General features: G+C 63.3%; 1 protein-coding gene across 1 annotated transcript in view; it reads right to left on the bottom strand.

Moving 5' to 3' along the window:
* The window catches only part of LOC308051154 (helicase SRCAP-like), a gene marked incomplete at its 5' end in the record, with an annotated part of 35,425 nt that overhangs the window by 9,760 nt on the left and 10,353 nt on the right, over window positions 1-15,312 (bottom strand). Inside the window, 5 exons of the mRNA XM_080361485.1 lie at window positions 2,477-2,673; window positions 4,887-5,056; window positions 7,535-7,728; window positions 9,798-9,988; window positions 13,818-13,878. Of these exons, the coding sequence (XP_080217611.1) occupies window positions 2,477-2,673; window positions 4,887-5,056; window positions 7,535-7,728; window positions 9,798-9,988; window positions 13,818-13,878 (813 nt within the window). The remainder of the gene's footprint in view (window positions 1-2,476; window positions 2,674-4,886; window positions 5,057-7,534; window positions 7,729-9,797; window positions 9,989-13,817; window positions 13,879-15,312) is intronic.

Here is a 15,312-nt window from a genome sequence, read left to right as displayed (position 1 = left end):
CAGGGGTGGGGGATGGGAAATGAAGGTGGGGGAGGGGAATATAGGGGTGGGGGATGGGAAAGTGGGGTGGGGGAGGGGAATATACGGGTGGGGGATGGGAAACTGAGGATGGGGAAACCAAGGGTGGGGGAGGGGAAGGAAGGGTGGGGGATGGGAAACGAAGGTGGGGGAGGGGAATACAGGGGTGGGGGAGGGGAAACCGGATATGGTGGATGGGAATCAAGGGTGGGGGAGGGGAAATAAGGGTGGGGGATGGGAATATAGGGGTGGGGGATGGGAATATAGGGGTGGGGGATGGGAAAGGAGGGTGGGGGAGGGGAAACTGAGGGTGGGGAAACCAAGGGTGGGGGAGGGGAAGGAAGGGTGGGGGATGGGAAACGAAGGTGGGGGAGGGGAATACAGGGGTGGGGGATGGGAAATGAGGGTGGAGGAGGGGAAACCGAGGGTGGGGGAGGGGCAACTGGATATGGTGGATGGGAACCAACGGTGGGGGGTGGGAACCGAGTGTGGGGGAGGGGAAACTGAGTGTGGGAAATGGGGGCTGGGGGAGGGGAATTAAGGGTGGGGGAGGGGAATATAGGGGTGGGGGAGGGGAAATGAAGGCGGGGGAGGGGAATATAGGAGTGGGGGATGGGAAAGTGGGGTGGGGGAGGGGAATATAGGGGTGGGGGATGGGAAACTGAGGATGGGGAAACCAAGGGTGGGGGATGGGAAAGAAGGGTGGGGGATGGGAAACGAAGGTGGGGGAGGGGAATACAGGGGTGGGGGAGGGGAAATCGGATATGGTGGATGGGAATCAAGGGTGGGGGAGGGGAAATAAGGGTGGGGGATGGGAATATAAGGGTGGGGGATGGGAATCAAGGCTGGGGGAGGGGAATGTAGGGGTGGGGGATGGGAAAGTGGGGTGGAGGAGGGGAATATAGGGGTGGGGGATGGGAAAGTGGGATGGGGGAGGGGAATATAGGGGTGGGGGATGGGAAACTGAGGGTGGGGGAGGGGCAACTGGATATGGTGGATGGGAACCAAGGGTGGGGGGTGGGAACCGAGTGTGGGGGAGGGGAAACTGAGCGTGGGAAATGGGGGCTGGGGGAGGGGAAATAAGGGTGGGGGAGGGGAATATAGGGGTGGGGGAGGGGAATATAGGGGTGGGGGATGGGAAAGTGGGGTGGGGGAGGGGAATATAGGGGTGGGGGATGGGAAACTGAGGGTGGGGAAACCAAGGGTGGGGGATGGGAAAGAAGGGTGGGGGATGGGAAACGAAGGTGGGGGAGGGGAATACAGGGGTGGGGGATGGGAAATGAGGGTGGGGGAGGGGAAACCGAGGGTGGGGGAGGGGCAACTGGATAGGGTGGATGGGAACCAAGGGTGGGGGGTGGGAACCGAGTGTGGGGGAGGGGAAACTGAGTGTGGGAAATGGGGGATGGGGGAGGGGAAATAAGGGTGGGGGAGGGGAATATAGGGGTGGGGGAGGGGAATATAGAGGTGGGGGATGGGAAAGTGGGGTGGGGGAGGGGAAACTGAGGGTGGGGAAACCAAGGGTGGGGGAGGGGAAGGAAGGGTGGGGGATGGGAAACGAAGGTGGGGGAGGGGAATACAGGGGTGGGGGATGGGAAATGAGGGTGGGGGAGGGGAAACCGAGGGTGGGGGAGGGGCAACTGGATAGGGTGGATGGGAACCAAGGGTGGGGGATGGGAACTGAGTGTGGGGGAGGGGAAACTGAGTGTGAGAAATGGGGGCTGGGGAAGGGGAATTAAGGGTGGGGGAGGGGAATATAGGGGTGGGGGAGGGGAATATAGGGGTGGGGGATGGGAAAGTGGGGTGGGGGATGGGAATATAGGGGTGGGGGATGGGAAAGGAGGGTGGGGGAGGGGAAACTGAGGGTGGGGAAACCAAGGGTGGGGGATGGGAAGGAAGGGTGGGGGATGGGAAGCGAAGGTGGGGGAGGGGAATACAGGGGTGGGGGATGGGAAAGGAGGGTGGGGGAGGGGAAACCGAGGGTGGGGGAGGGGCAACTGGATATGGTGGATGGGAACCAAGGGTGGGGGGTGGGAACCGAGTGTGGGGGAGGGGAAACTGAGCGTGGGAAATGGGGGCTGGGGGAGGGGAAATAAGGGTGGGGGAGGGGAATATAGGGGTGGGGGAGGGGAATATAGAGGTGGGGGATGGGAAAGTGGGGTGGGGGATGGGAATATAGGGGTGGGGGATGGGAAAGGAGGGTGGGGGAGGGGAAACTGAGGGTGGGGAAACCAAGGGTGGGGGAGGGGAAGGAAGGGTGGGGGATGGGAAACGAAGGTGGGGGAGGGGAATACAGGGGTGGGGGATGGGAAACGAAGGTGGGGGAGGGGAATACAGGGGTGGGGGATGGGAAACGAAGGTGGGGGAGGGGAATACAGAGGTGGGGGATGGGAATACAGGGGTGGGGGATGGGAAACGAAGGCGGGGGAGGGGAAACCGAGGGTGGGGGAGGGGCGCGCACCGGTAGATGTGCACGTCGCGGGTCTGGCCGATGCGGTGGCACCGATCCTGCGCCTGCGCGTCCATGGTGGGGTTCCAGTCGCTGTCGTAGAACACGACGGTGTCGGCCCCCGCCAGGTTCACCCCGACGCCCCCGCTGCGCGTCGACAGGATGAAGCAGAAGATGCGCTTGTCCGCGTTGAAGCGCTCCATCAGCGCCTATGGGGATGGGGGGGCGGGGTCAGCGCCGGACGCCTGGGTCCCTTCCCGGATGCCTGGGTCCCTCCCTGGACGCCTGGGTGCCTCCTGAACTCTTGGGTCTCTTGGGGCACTCCTGGGTCCCTCCTGAACTCCTGGGTCCCTCCTGAACTCTTGGGTCTCTTGGGGCACTCCTGGGTCCCTCCTGAACTCCTGGGTCCCCTCCTGAACTCCTGGGTCTCTTGGGGCACTCCTGGGTCCCCTCCCGAACTCCTGGGTCCCTCCTGAACTCCTGGGTCTCTTGGGGCACTCCTGGGTCCCTCCTGAACGCCTGGGTCTCTTGGGGCACTCCTGGGTCCCTCCTGAACTCTTGGGTCCCTACTGAACTCCTGGGTCTCTTGGGGCACTCCTGGGTCCCTCCTGAACTCCTGGGTCTCTTGGGGCACTCCTGGGTCCCTCCTGAACGCCTGGGTCTCTTGGGGCACTCCTGGGTCCCTCCCTGGACGCCTGGGTCCCTCCTGAACTCCTGGGTCTCTTGGGGCACTCCTGGGTCCCCTCCTGAACTCCTGGGTCCCCTCCTGAACTCCTGGGTGTCTTTGGGCACTCCTGGGTCTCTTGGGGCACTCCTGGGTCCCCTCCCGCACTCCTGGGTCCCCTCCCGCACTCCTGACAGGATGAAGCAGAAGATGCGCTTGTCCGCGTTGAAGCGCTCCATCAGCGCCTATGGGGATGGGGGGGCGGGGTCAGCGCCGGACGCCTGGGTCCCTTCCCGGATGCCTGGGTCCCTCCCTGGACGCCTGGGTCCCTCCTGAACTCCTGGGTCTCTTGGGGCACTCCTGGGTCCCTCCTGAACTCCTGGGTCTCTTGGGGCACTCCTGGGTCCCTCCTGAACGCCTGGGTCTCTTGGGGCACTCCTGGGTCCCTCCCTGGACGCCTGGGTCCCTCCTGAACTCCTGGGTCTCTTGGGGCACTCCTGGGTCCCTCCTGAACTCCTGGGTCCCTCCTGAACTCCTGGGTCCCTCCTGAACTCCTGGGTCTCTTTGGGCACTCCTGGGTCCCTCCTGAACTCCTGGGTCTCTTGGGGCACTCCTGGGTCCCCTCCTGAACTCCTGGGTCTCTTGGGGCACTCCTGGGTCCCTCTTGAACTCCTGGGTCTCTTGGGGCACTCCTGGGTCCCTCCTGAACTCCTGGGTCTCTTTGGGGCACTCCTGGGTCCCTCCTGAACTCCTGGGTCTCTTGGGGCACTCCTGGGTCCCTCCTGAACTCCTGGGTCCCTCCTGAACTCTTGGGTCTCTTGGGGCACTCCTGGGTCCCTCCTGAACTCCTGGGTCTCTTGGGGCACTCCTGGGTCCCTCCTGAACGCCTGAGTCTCTTGGGGCACTCCTGGGTCCCTCCTGAACTCCTGGGTCCCTCCTGAACTCCTGGGTCTCTTGGGGCACTCCTGGGTCTCTTGGGGCACTCCTGGGTCCCTCCTGAACTCCTGGGTCTCTTGGGGCACTCCTGGGTCCCTCCCGAACTGCTGGGTCCCTGTCGACCCTTTGTGGCCCCTTCCGAACTCCTGGGTCCCTTCCCGGACGCCTGGGTCCCTCCCTGGACGCCTGGGTCCCTCCTGAACTCCTGGGTCTCTTGGGGCACTCCTGGGTCCCTCCCGAACTCCTGGGTCCCTCCTGAACTCCTGGGTCTCTTGGGGCACTCCTGGGTCCCTCCTGAACTCCTGGGTCCCTCCTGAACTCCTGGGTCCCTCCCGCACTCCTGGGTCTCTTGGGGCACTCCTGGGTCCCTCCCGAACTGCTGAGTCCCTGTCGACCCTTTGTGGCCCCTCTCGAACTCCTGGGTCCCTCCCAAACTCCTCGGTCCCCGCCGAACTCCTGGGTCCCCCCGAACTCCTGGGTCCCCCCGAACTCCTGGGTCCCTCCCAAACTCCCGGGTCCCCCCGCACTCCTTGCTCCCCCGAACTCCTGGGTCCCCCCCGAACTCCTGGGTCCCCCCGAACTCCTGGGTCCCTCCTGAACTCCTGGCTCTTCCCAGACTCCCCCGAACTCCTGGGTCCCCCCGCACTCCTTGCTCCCCCGAACTCCTGGGTCCCCCCCGAACTCCTGGCTCCCCCGAACTCCTGGGTCCCCCTGAACTCCTGGGTCCCCCCGAACTCCTGGCTCCCTCTCGAACTCCTGGCTCCCCCGGACGCCTGGGTCCCCCCCGGACGCCTGGGTCCCCCCCGGACGCCTGGGTCCCACCTGTCTCTGCTCCACGCGGGTGCTGCCGTCCAGGCGCAGGTAGAGGTGTCCGTGGAAGGTGAGGAAGCGCTCGAGCACGTCCAGCATGCGCGTCATCTGCGTGAACACCAGCACGCGGTGCCCCCCGGCCTTGAGCCGCCGCAGCAGCACGTCCAGCGTCTGCAGCTTCCCTGGGGACGGGGACACGGGGACATCAGTGGGGACATCAGTGGGGACGGCAACGGGAACGTCAATGGGAACGTCAATGGAACGTCAATGGGGACGTGGGGACATCAATGGGAACGTCAATGGGAACGTCAATGAGAACGTCAATGAGAACGTCAATGGGAACGTCAATGGGGACATGGAGACATCAATGGGACATCAATGGAGACATCAATGGAGACATGGGGACATCAATGGGACATCAATGGAAACATCAATGGGAACGTCAATGGGGACATCAGTGGGGACATCAGTGGGAACATCAATGGGAACATCAATGGAGACATCAATGGGGACATGGGGACATCAGTGGGAACATTAATAGGAACATCAATGGGGACATCAATGGGGACATAAATGGGAACGTCAATGGGAACGTCAATGGGGACGTCAATGGGGACGTCAATGGGAATGTCAATGGGGACATCAATGGGAACATCAATGGGGACGTCAATGGGGACGTCAATGGGGACGTCAATGGGAACGTCAATGGGGACATCAATGGAGACATCAATGGGAACATCAATGGGGACGTCAATGGGGACATCAATGAGAACATCAATGGGGACGTCAATGGGGACGTCAATGGGGACATCAATGGGGATGTCAATGGGGACGTCAATGGGAACGTCAATGGGAACATCAATGGGGACATCAATGGGAACGTCAATGGGAATATCAATGGGAACGTCAATGGGGACATCAATGGGGACATGGGGACATCAATGGGAACATCAATGGGGACATGGGGATGTCATGGGGACATCAATGGGACATCAATGGGAATGTCAATAGGAACGTCAATGGGAACGTCAATGGGGACATCAATGGGGACATGGGGACATCAATGAGAACGTCAATGGGGACATCAATGGGGACATCAATGGGAACGTCAATGGGAACGTCAATGGGAATGTCAATGGGGACATCAATGGGGATATGGGGATGTCATGGGGACATCAATGGGGACATGGGAACATCAATGGAAACATTGCCCCCAATGCCCCCATTGCCCATAATGTCCCCATTGTCCCCATTACCCCCATTGCCCCCAATGTCCCCATTGTCCCCATTACCCCCATTGCCCCCAATGTCCCCATTGTCCCCATTACCCCCAACGCCCCCAATGTCTCCAACGCCCTCGTTACCCCCATTGCCTCCATTGTCCCCATTACCTCCATTGTCCTCATTGCCCCCATTGCCCCCATTGCCCCCAATGTCCCCATTGTCCCCATCACTTCCATTGTCCTCATCGCCCCCATTGCCCCTAATGTCCCCATTGTCCCCATCGCCCCCAATGTCCCCATTAACCCCAATGCCCCCCATGTCCCCATTGCCCCCACCACCTCCATTGTCCTCATTGTCCCCATTGCCCCCACTGTCCCCAACGCCCCCAATGTCCCCATTGTCCCCATCGCCCCCATTACCCCCATTGCCCCATCGCCCCCATTAGCCCCATTGCCTCATCGTCCCCATTACCCCCATTATCCCCATTGCCCTCAATGTCCCCAATGTCCCCATTGCCCCCAATGTCCCCATTGCGCTCAATGTCCCCAATATCCCCATTGCCCCCAATGTCCCCATTGCCCCCACTGTCCCCAACACCTCCAATGTCCCCATTGTCCCCATCGCCCCCATTACCCCCATTGCCCCCAATGTCCCCATTGTTCCCAATGTCCCCATCACCCCCAACGCCCCCATTACCCTCATTGCCCCCAACGCCCCAATTGTCCCCATTGCCCCCATTGTCCCCATCAACTCCATTGTCCCCATTAACCCCATTGCCCCCAATGCCCCCATTACCCCCAATGTCCCCATTACCCCCATTGTCCCCATTACCCTCAATGTCCCCATCGCCCCCAATGTCCCCATTGCCCCTAATATCCCCAACACCCTCATTACCCCCAATGCCCCCATCGCCCCCATTGACCCCACTGCCCCCATTGTCCCCAATGTCCCGATTGCCCCCATCACCCCCAATGTCCCCATTGCCCCCATTATCCCCATTGCCCCCAATGTCCCCATCACCCCCATTGTCCCCATCACCCCCATTGTCCCCATCGCCCCCATTACCCCCATTGCCCTCAACGCCCCCATTGTCCCCATTATCCCCATTGCCCCCATTGCCCCAACGTCCCCAACGCCCCCATTGCCCCCATCACCTCCATTACTCCCATTGCCCCCATTACCCCCATTGCCCCTAACGCCCCCAATGTCCCCATTGCCCCCATCACCCCCATTGCCCCCAATGTCCCCATTACCCCCAATGTCACCATCGCCCCCATCACCCCCAATCTCCCCATTGCCCCCATTGTCCCCATTGCCCCCAATGTCCCCATTGCCCCCAATGTCCCCATTACCCCCATCGCCCCCATCGCCCCCATCACCCCCATTACCCCCAATGCCCCCATCGCCCCCAATGTCCCCACGTCCCCATGTCCTACCGCAGTCGTACTGCAGCAGGCGGGGGTCGGGCAGGCTGGGGGGGGTCCCGACCAGCGCCGCCCCCCCCAGCGCCTCCAGCTCTTGGCGCAGCCGCTGCTGCAGCTGCAGCCGCTGGCGCAGCCGCCACGGGGGGGGGCGCCCGCTCACCAGGGCCCCCCCCCGCGCCGCCACCGCCGGCACCACGAACACGAACCTGCGGGGGGGACACACACACGGGTTGGGGGAGCGGCCGGACGCCTGGGTCCCTACCCGGACGCCTGGGTCCCTTCCTGGACGCCTGGGTCCCTCCCGAACTCCTGGGTCCCCTCCCGGACTCCTGGGTCCCTCAGAACTCCTGGGTCCCCTATGTGGGTCCCTCCCCGAACTCCTGGGTCCCCTCCCGAACTCCTGGGTCCCTCCCGGACGCCTGGGTCCCTCCTGGACTCCTGGGTCCCTACCCGGACACCTGGGTCCCTTCCTGGACGCCTGGGTCCTTCCCGGACGCCTGGGTCCCTCCTGGACTCCTGGGTCCCCTATGTGGGTCCCTCCCCGAACTCCTGGGTCCTTCCCGGACTCCTGGGTCCCCTCCCAAACTCCTGGGTCCCCTCCCGGACTCCTGGGTCCCTCGGACGCCTGGGTCCCTCAGAACTCCTGGATCCCCTATGTGGGTCCCTCCCCGAACTCCTGGGTCCTTCCCGAACTCCTGGGTCCCTCCCGAACTCCTGGGTCCTTCCCGAACTCCTGGGTCCCTTGGGGCACTCCTGGGTCCCTTGGAGGGCTCCTGGTCCCTACCCGAACTCCTGGGTCCCCTCAGAACCCCTTGAGTCCTGAACTCCTGGGTCCCTCCCAGACTCCTGGGTCCCCCCAACTCCCCCGAACTCCTGGGTCCCTCCCGAACTCCTGGGTCCCTCCCGGACGCCTGGGTCCCTCCCGAACTCCTGGGTCCCTCCCGAACTCCTGGGTCCCCTCAGAACCCCTTGAGTCCTGAACTCCTGGGTTCTTCCCAGACTCCTGGGTCCCCCCAACTCCCCCGAACTCCTGGGTCTCTCCCGAACTCCTGGGTCCCTCCCGGACGCCTGGGTCCCTCCTGAACTCCTGGGTCCCTCCAAGTCCCTTTGAGCCCTGAACTCCTGTGTTTCCCCAAGCTCCCCGGACGCCTGGGTCCCCTCAACTCCCCCGAACTCCTGGGTCCCTCCCGAACGCCTGGGTCCCCCCTTACCGCTGCAGCAGGGGGCGCAGCTGCTCCAGGGGGCCGTGGGGCAGCCCGTGGGGCGCCGTGGGGCGCAGGGTGAGGGTGCCCAGCACCTCGGTGCCTCCCGAACTCCTGGGTCCCTCCCGGACTCCTGGGTCCCTCCTCCACTCCTATGTCCCTCCAGGACTCCTGGGTCCCCCTAACTCCCCCGAACTCCTGGGTCCCCCGAACGCCTGGGTCCCCCGAACTCCTGGGTCCCTCCTACACTCCTATGTCCCTCCAGGACTCCTGGGTCCCCTCAACTCCCCCGAACTCCTGGGTCCCTCCTGATCTCCTGGGTCCCCTCAAAACCCCTTTGAGTCCCGAACTCCTGGGTCCCTCCCGAACTCCTGGGTCCCTCCTACACTCCTATGTCCCTCCAGGATTCCTGGGTCCCCTCAACTCCCCCGAACTCCTGGGTCCCTCCTGATCTCCTGGGTCCCCTCAAAACCCCTTTGAGTCCCGAACTCCTGGGTCCCTCCCGAACTCCTGGGTCCCCTCAAAACTCCTTGAGCCCTGAACTCCTGGGTCCCCCGAACTCCTGGGTCCCTCCTACACTCCTATGTCTCTCCAGGACTCCTGGGTCCCCTCAACTCCCCCGAACTCCTGGGTCCCTCCTGATCTCCTGGGTCCCCACAAAACCCCTTGAGCCCTGAACTCCTGGGTCCCTCCCGAACTCCTGGGTCCCTCCCGAACTCCTGGGTCCCTCCTACACTCCTATGTCCCTCCCGGACGCCTGGGTCCCTCCCGAACGCCTGGGTCCCCCCTTACCGCTGCAGCAGGGGGCGCAGCTGCTCCAGGGGGCCGTGGGGCAGCCCGTGGGGCGCCGTGGGGCGCAGGGTGAGGGCGCCCAGCACCTCGGTGCCTCCCGAACTCCTGGGTCCCTCCCGGACTCCTGGGTCCCTCCTACACTCCTATGTCCCTCCAGGACTCCTGGGTCCCCCCAACTCCCCCGAACTCCTGGGTCCCTCCCGAACTCCTGGGTCCCTCCTACACTCCTATGTCCCTCCCGGACGCCTGGGTCCCTCCCGAACGCCTGGGTCCCCCCTTACCGCTGCAGCAGGGGGCGCAGCTGCTCCAGGGGGCCGTGGGGCAGCCCGTGGGGCGCCGTGGGGCGCAGGGTGAGGGCGCCCAGCACCTCGGTGCCGTACACGGGCCGCATGGCGCAGCGCAGCTCGTTGAGCCGCAGCAGCCGCTCCAGCCGCTCCGCGCGGCCACGGACGCGCTTGGACTCCAGGGACTCCTGTTGGGGGGCAATGGGGGGCACCCCAAAGCTGAGACGGGACCCACTGACACCCCTGGGTGCCTTCCCGAACGCCTGGGTCCCTCCTGCGTTCGTGGGTCCCTTGGGGTACTCCTGGGTCCTTCCCAAAGTCCTGGGTCCCTTCCCGAACTCCTGGGTCCCTATTGAAGTGCTGGGTCCCTTGGGGTACTCCTGGGTCCCTCTCCCAAACTCCTGGGTCCCTCCTGAACTCCTGGGTCCCTCCTGCACTCCTGGGTCCTTCCTGTGATCATGGGTCCCTCCTGAACTCCTGGGTCCCCTGGGGTATTCCTGGGTCCCTCCCGAATGCCTGGGTCCCTCCTGAACGCCTGGGTCCCTTGGGGTATTCCTGGGTCCCTCCTGAACTCCTGGGTCCCTTGGGGTACTCCTGGGTCCCTCCCAAACTCCTGTCCCTCCTGAACTCCTGGGTCCCTCCTGAACTCCTGGGTCCCTTGGGGTACTCCTGGGTCCCTCTTGAACTCCCAGGTTGCTCCTGAACTCCTGGATCCCTTTTGGGGTACTCCTGGGTCCCTTCCCGAACGCCTGGGTCCCTTGGGGTACTCCTGGCTCCCTCTTGAACTCCCAGGTCCCTCCTGCACTCGTGGTTCCCCTGGGGCACTCCTGGGTCCCTCCGAGACTTGTGGGTCCCTACTGAACTCGTGGGTCCCTTGGGGACCTCCTGGGTCCCTTGGGGTACTCCTGGGTCCCCTCCCGAACTCCTGGGTCCCTACTGGACTCCTGGGTCCCTTGGGGTACTCCTGGGTCCCTTGAACTCCTGGCTCCCTCAAACAGCCCCCCACTTTTAACCCACATAGACACCCATGGGTGCCCCCCCCGTCACCCATGGGTGCCCCCCAGACCCCCCAGGACCCCCAAATCCCTCCCCCACTTTAACCTCCATTGAGACCCATGGGTGCCCCCCCCACCATGGGTGCCCCCAGACCCCCCCCCCTACTTTAACCCCCCCATAGAGACCTATGGGTGCCCCCCAGACCCCCCAACCCCCCCACTATAACCCTCATAGACACCCATGGGTGCCCACCCCCCTCCCCCCATGGGTGCCCCCAACCCCCCCCACTTTAACTCCCATAGAGACCTATGGGTGCCCCTGGACCCCCCCAACCCCCCACTTTACCCCCATAGACACCCATGGGTGCCCCCCAGACCCCCAAATCCCCCCCCACTTTACTCCCCCATAGAGACCTATGGGTGCCTCCCCACCCATGGGTGCCCCCCCAGACCCCCCAGGACCCCCAAATCCCCCCCCCCACTTTACTCCCCCATAGAGACCTATGGGTGCCCCCCCACCCATGGGTGCCACCCAGACCCCCCAACCCCCCCCACTTTAACTGCCATAGAGATCTATGGGTGCCCCTGGACCCCCCAACCCTCCACTTTACCCCCATAGACACCCATGGGTGCCCCCCCAGGACCTCAAATCCCCCCCCCACTTTACTCCCCCCTAGAGACCTATGGGTGCCCCCCCACCCATGGGTGCCCCCCCAGACCCCCCAGGACCCCAAATCCCCCCCCCACTTTACTCCCCCATAGAGACCTATGGGTGCCCCCCCACCCATGGGTGCCACTCAGACCCCCCAACCCCCCCCACTTTAACTGCCATAGAGATCTATGGGTGCCCCTGGACCCCCCCAACCCCCCACTTTACCCCCATAGACACCCATGGGTGCCCCCCCCCGTCACCCATGGGTGCCCCCCTAGACCCCCCAGGACCCCCAAATCCCCTCTCACTTTACTCCCCCATAGAGACCTATGGGTGTCCCCCCACCCATGGGTGCCACCCAGACCCCCCAACCCCCCCCACTTTAACTGCCATAGAGATCTATGGGTGCCCCTGGACCCCCCCAACCCCCACTTTACCCCCATAGACACCCATGGGTGCCCCCCCAGGACCTCCAAATCCCCCCCCCACTTTACTCCCCCATAGAGACCTATGGGTGTCCCCCACCCATGGGTGCCACCCAGACCCCCCAACCCCCCCCACTTTAACTGCCATAGAGATCTATGGGTGCCCCTGGACCCCCCCAACCCCCCACTTTACCCCCATAGACACCCATGGGTGCCCCCCCAGGACCTCCAAATCCCCCCCCCCACTTTACTCCCCCATAGAGACCTATGGGTGCCCCCCACCCAAGGGTGCCCCCCCCCATCCTTACCAGGTAGAAGGGGGAGCGCGGGGGGGGCGGGGGCTGCCGGCGGGGGGGGGGCGGCGCTGCGGGGGGGCGGGGCCGGGGGGGGAGGGGCGGGGGGGGCGTCGGGGCCCCTCCCCCCCACCCCGGGAACTTCCGCTTCCTCCTGGGGGGGGGAGGGGCTGTGGGGAAGAGAAGAGGAAATGGGGGGGGGGGGGGTCAGGGGGGCACCCATGGGTGGGGGGGGGTCGCATGGGTGGGGGGGATCCATAGATGGGGGGGTCCCATGGGTGGGCGGGGTGGTATAAAAGGTGGGGGGGATACCCATGGGTGTGGGGGGGGCGTCCCTAATGTGGGGGTTGGGTGGGGGGTCCCATAGGTGGGGGGGGGATCCCATAGATGGGGTGGGTCCCATGGGTGGGGGTTGGGTGGGGGGTCCCATAATTGGGGGTTGGGTGGGGGTGTCCCATGAGTGGGGGAAGGGGGGTCCAATGGATGGGGTTGGGTGGGGGGGTCCCATAAGTGGGGGGGTGGGGGGTCCCATGGGTGGGGGTTGGGTAGGGGGTCCCATAAGTGGGGGGAGGGTCCCATGGGTGGGCTTGGGTGGGGGGTCCCATGAGTGAGTGGGGGGGGGTCCCATGGGTGGGGGTTGGGTGGGGGGTCCCATAAGTTGGAGGGAGTCCCATGGGTGGGGGTTGGGTGGGGGGGTTCCATAGGTGGGTGGGTCCATGGATGGGGGGGTATAAAAGGGGGGGGTATAAGGGGGGGGGGGGGCACCCATGGGTGTGTGGTGGGGGTCCCTAATGTGGGGGTTGGGTGGGGGGGTTCCATAGGTGGGGTGGGTCCCATGGATGGGGGGGGTATAAAAGGGGGGGGTATAAGGGGGGGGGGGGGCACCCATGGGTGTGTGGGGGGTCCCTAATGTGGGGGTTGGGTGGGGGTCCCATAGGTGGGGGGGGGGGATCCCATGGGTGGGGGTTGGGTGGGGGGGGTCCCATAAGTGGGTGGGGGGGTCCCATGGGTGAGGGGTGTCCCATGGGTGGGGGTTGGGTGGTGGGTCCCATAAGTAGGGGGGGGGGTCCCATGGGTGGGGGTTGGGTGGGGGGGGTCCCATAAGTTGGGGCGGGGTCTCATGGGTGGGGGTTGGGTAGGGGGGGTCCCATAAGTGGGGGGAGACCCATGGGTGGGGGTTGGATGGGGAGTCCCATAAGTGGGGGGGGGTGTCCCATGAGTGGGGGTTGGGTGGGGGGTCCCATAGGTGGGGTGGGTCCCATGATGGGGGGGGTATAAATGGGGGGGTATAAGGGGGGGGGGCACCCATGGGTGTGTGGGGGGGTCCCTAATGTGGGGGTTGGGTGGGGGTCCCATAGGTGGGGGGGGGATCCCATGGGTGGGGGTTGGGTGGGGGGGGTCCCATGAGTAGGAGGGGGGTCCCATAAGTGTGGGGGGTGTCCCATAATTGGGGAGGCGGGGGTCCCATGGGTGGGGGTTGGGTGGGGGTTGGGTGGGGGGGTCCCATAAGTGGGGGAGTGGGGGGTCCCATAAGAGGGGGTTGGGTGGGGGGTCCCATAAGTGGGTGGGGGGGTCCCATAATTGGGGGGGGGGGGTCCCATGGGTGGGGGGGTCCCATGGGTGGGGGAGGGGTGGGGGTGTGTCTCACTCACCGTGTTGTCAGCGCTGGGGGGAGGGGCGGCGGGGGGGGGCGTGGGGGGCGGGGCCAGCACCCTGAGGAGGGGGGAGGGGCGAGGTGGGGGGGGCGTGGGGGGAGGGGCCAGCGGCCCATCCTGGCTGGGGGGGGAAGAGGGGGGGGAGGAGGAGGAGGGGCGGGGGGGGGGAGGGGCGGGGGGGGGGAGGGGGGGGAGGGGCCGGGGGGGGGGAGGGGCGGCCCTTGACGAACCACGATCTTCACCACCCCCCCGCTGTTCACCAGCGGCGGAACTGGGGGGGGGGGGCAAAAGGGGGGGACCCCAAATTAGTGACCCCCCCATATACACACAATGAGATGCAGACCCCCCCAAAATAACCAAGAGCCCCCCCCCAAAAATCAATGACACACCCAAAAATCAATGACACCCCCAAATAAGTCAATGACACCCCCAAGATAACATGAGCCCCCCCAAATAAGTCAATGACACCCCAAAAATCAATGACCCCCCCAAAATAACCTGGACCCCCCAAAATAACCCTGAGTCCCCCCAAAAAATTAATGATACCCCCAAAAGTCAATGACACCCCCAAAAATCAATGACACCCCAAAAAGTCAATGGCACCCCAAAAATAACGTGGACACCCCCAAATAAGTCAATGACACCCCAAAAATCAATGACCCCCCTCAAAAAGTCAATGACACCCCAAAAATCAATGACACCCCAAAAATCAACATGAACCCCCCAATAAATCAATGACACCCCAAAAATAACATGAGCCCCCCCAAAATCAATGACACCCCCAAAATAAGTCAATGACACCCCAAAAATCAATGATACCCCCAAAATCAATGACCCCCCCAAAAAGTCAATGACACCCCAAAAATAACATGAGCCCCCCAAATACGTCAATGACACCCCAAAAATCAATGACACCCCCAAATAAGTCAATGGCACCCAAAAATCAATGACACCCCCCAAATAAGTAAATGACACCCCAAAAACCAATGACACCCCCAAATAAGTCAATGACACCCCCAAATCAATGACCCCCCCCAAATAAGCCAATGACACCCCAAAAATCAATGACCCCCCCACAAATCAATGACACCCTCAAATAAGTCAATGGCACCCCAAAAATCAATGACCCCCCAAAAATCAATGACACCCCCAAAAAGTCAATGGCACCCCAAAAATAACGTGGACCCCCCCAAATAAGTCAATGACACCCAAAAATCAATGACACCCCAAAAATCAACATGAACCCCCCAATAAATCAATGACACCCCAAAAATAACATGAGCCCCCCCAAAATCAATGACACCCCCAAAATAAGTCAATGACACCCCAAAAATCAATGACCCCCCCCAAAAAAATCAATGACACCCCCAAAAATAACATGAGCTCCCCAAATAAGTCAATGACACCCCAAAAATTAATGACACCCCCAAATAAGTCAATGGCACCCCAAAAATCAATGACACCCCCAAATAAGTCAATGACACCTCCAAGA

This window comes from Nesoenas mayeri (assembly GCF_963082525.1).
Source record: "Nesoenas mayeri genome assembly, chromosome: 32".
NCBI classification, from domain to species: domain Eukaryota; kingdom Metazoa; phylum Chordata; class Aves; order Columbiformes; family Columbidae; genus Nesoenas; species Nesoenas mayeri.
This window is presented reverse-complemented; position numbering and strand designations above follow the sequence as displayed.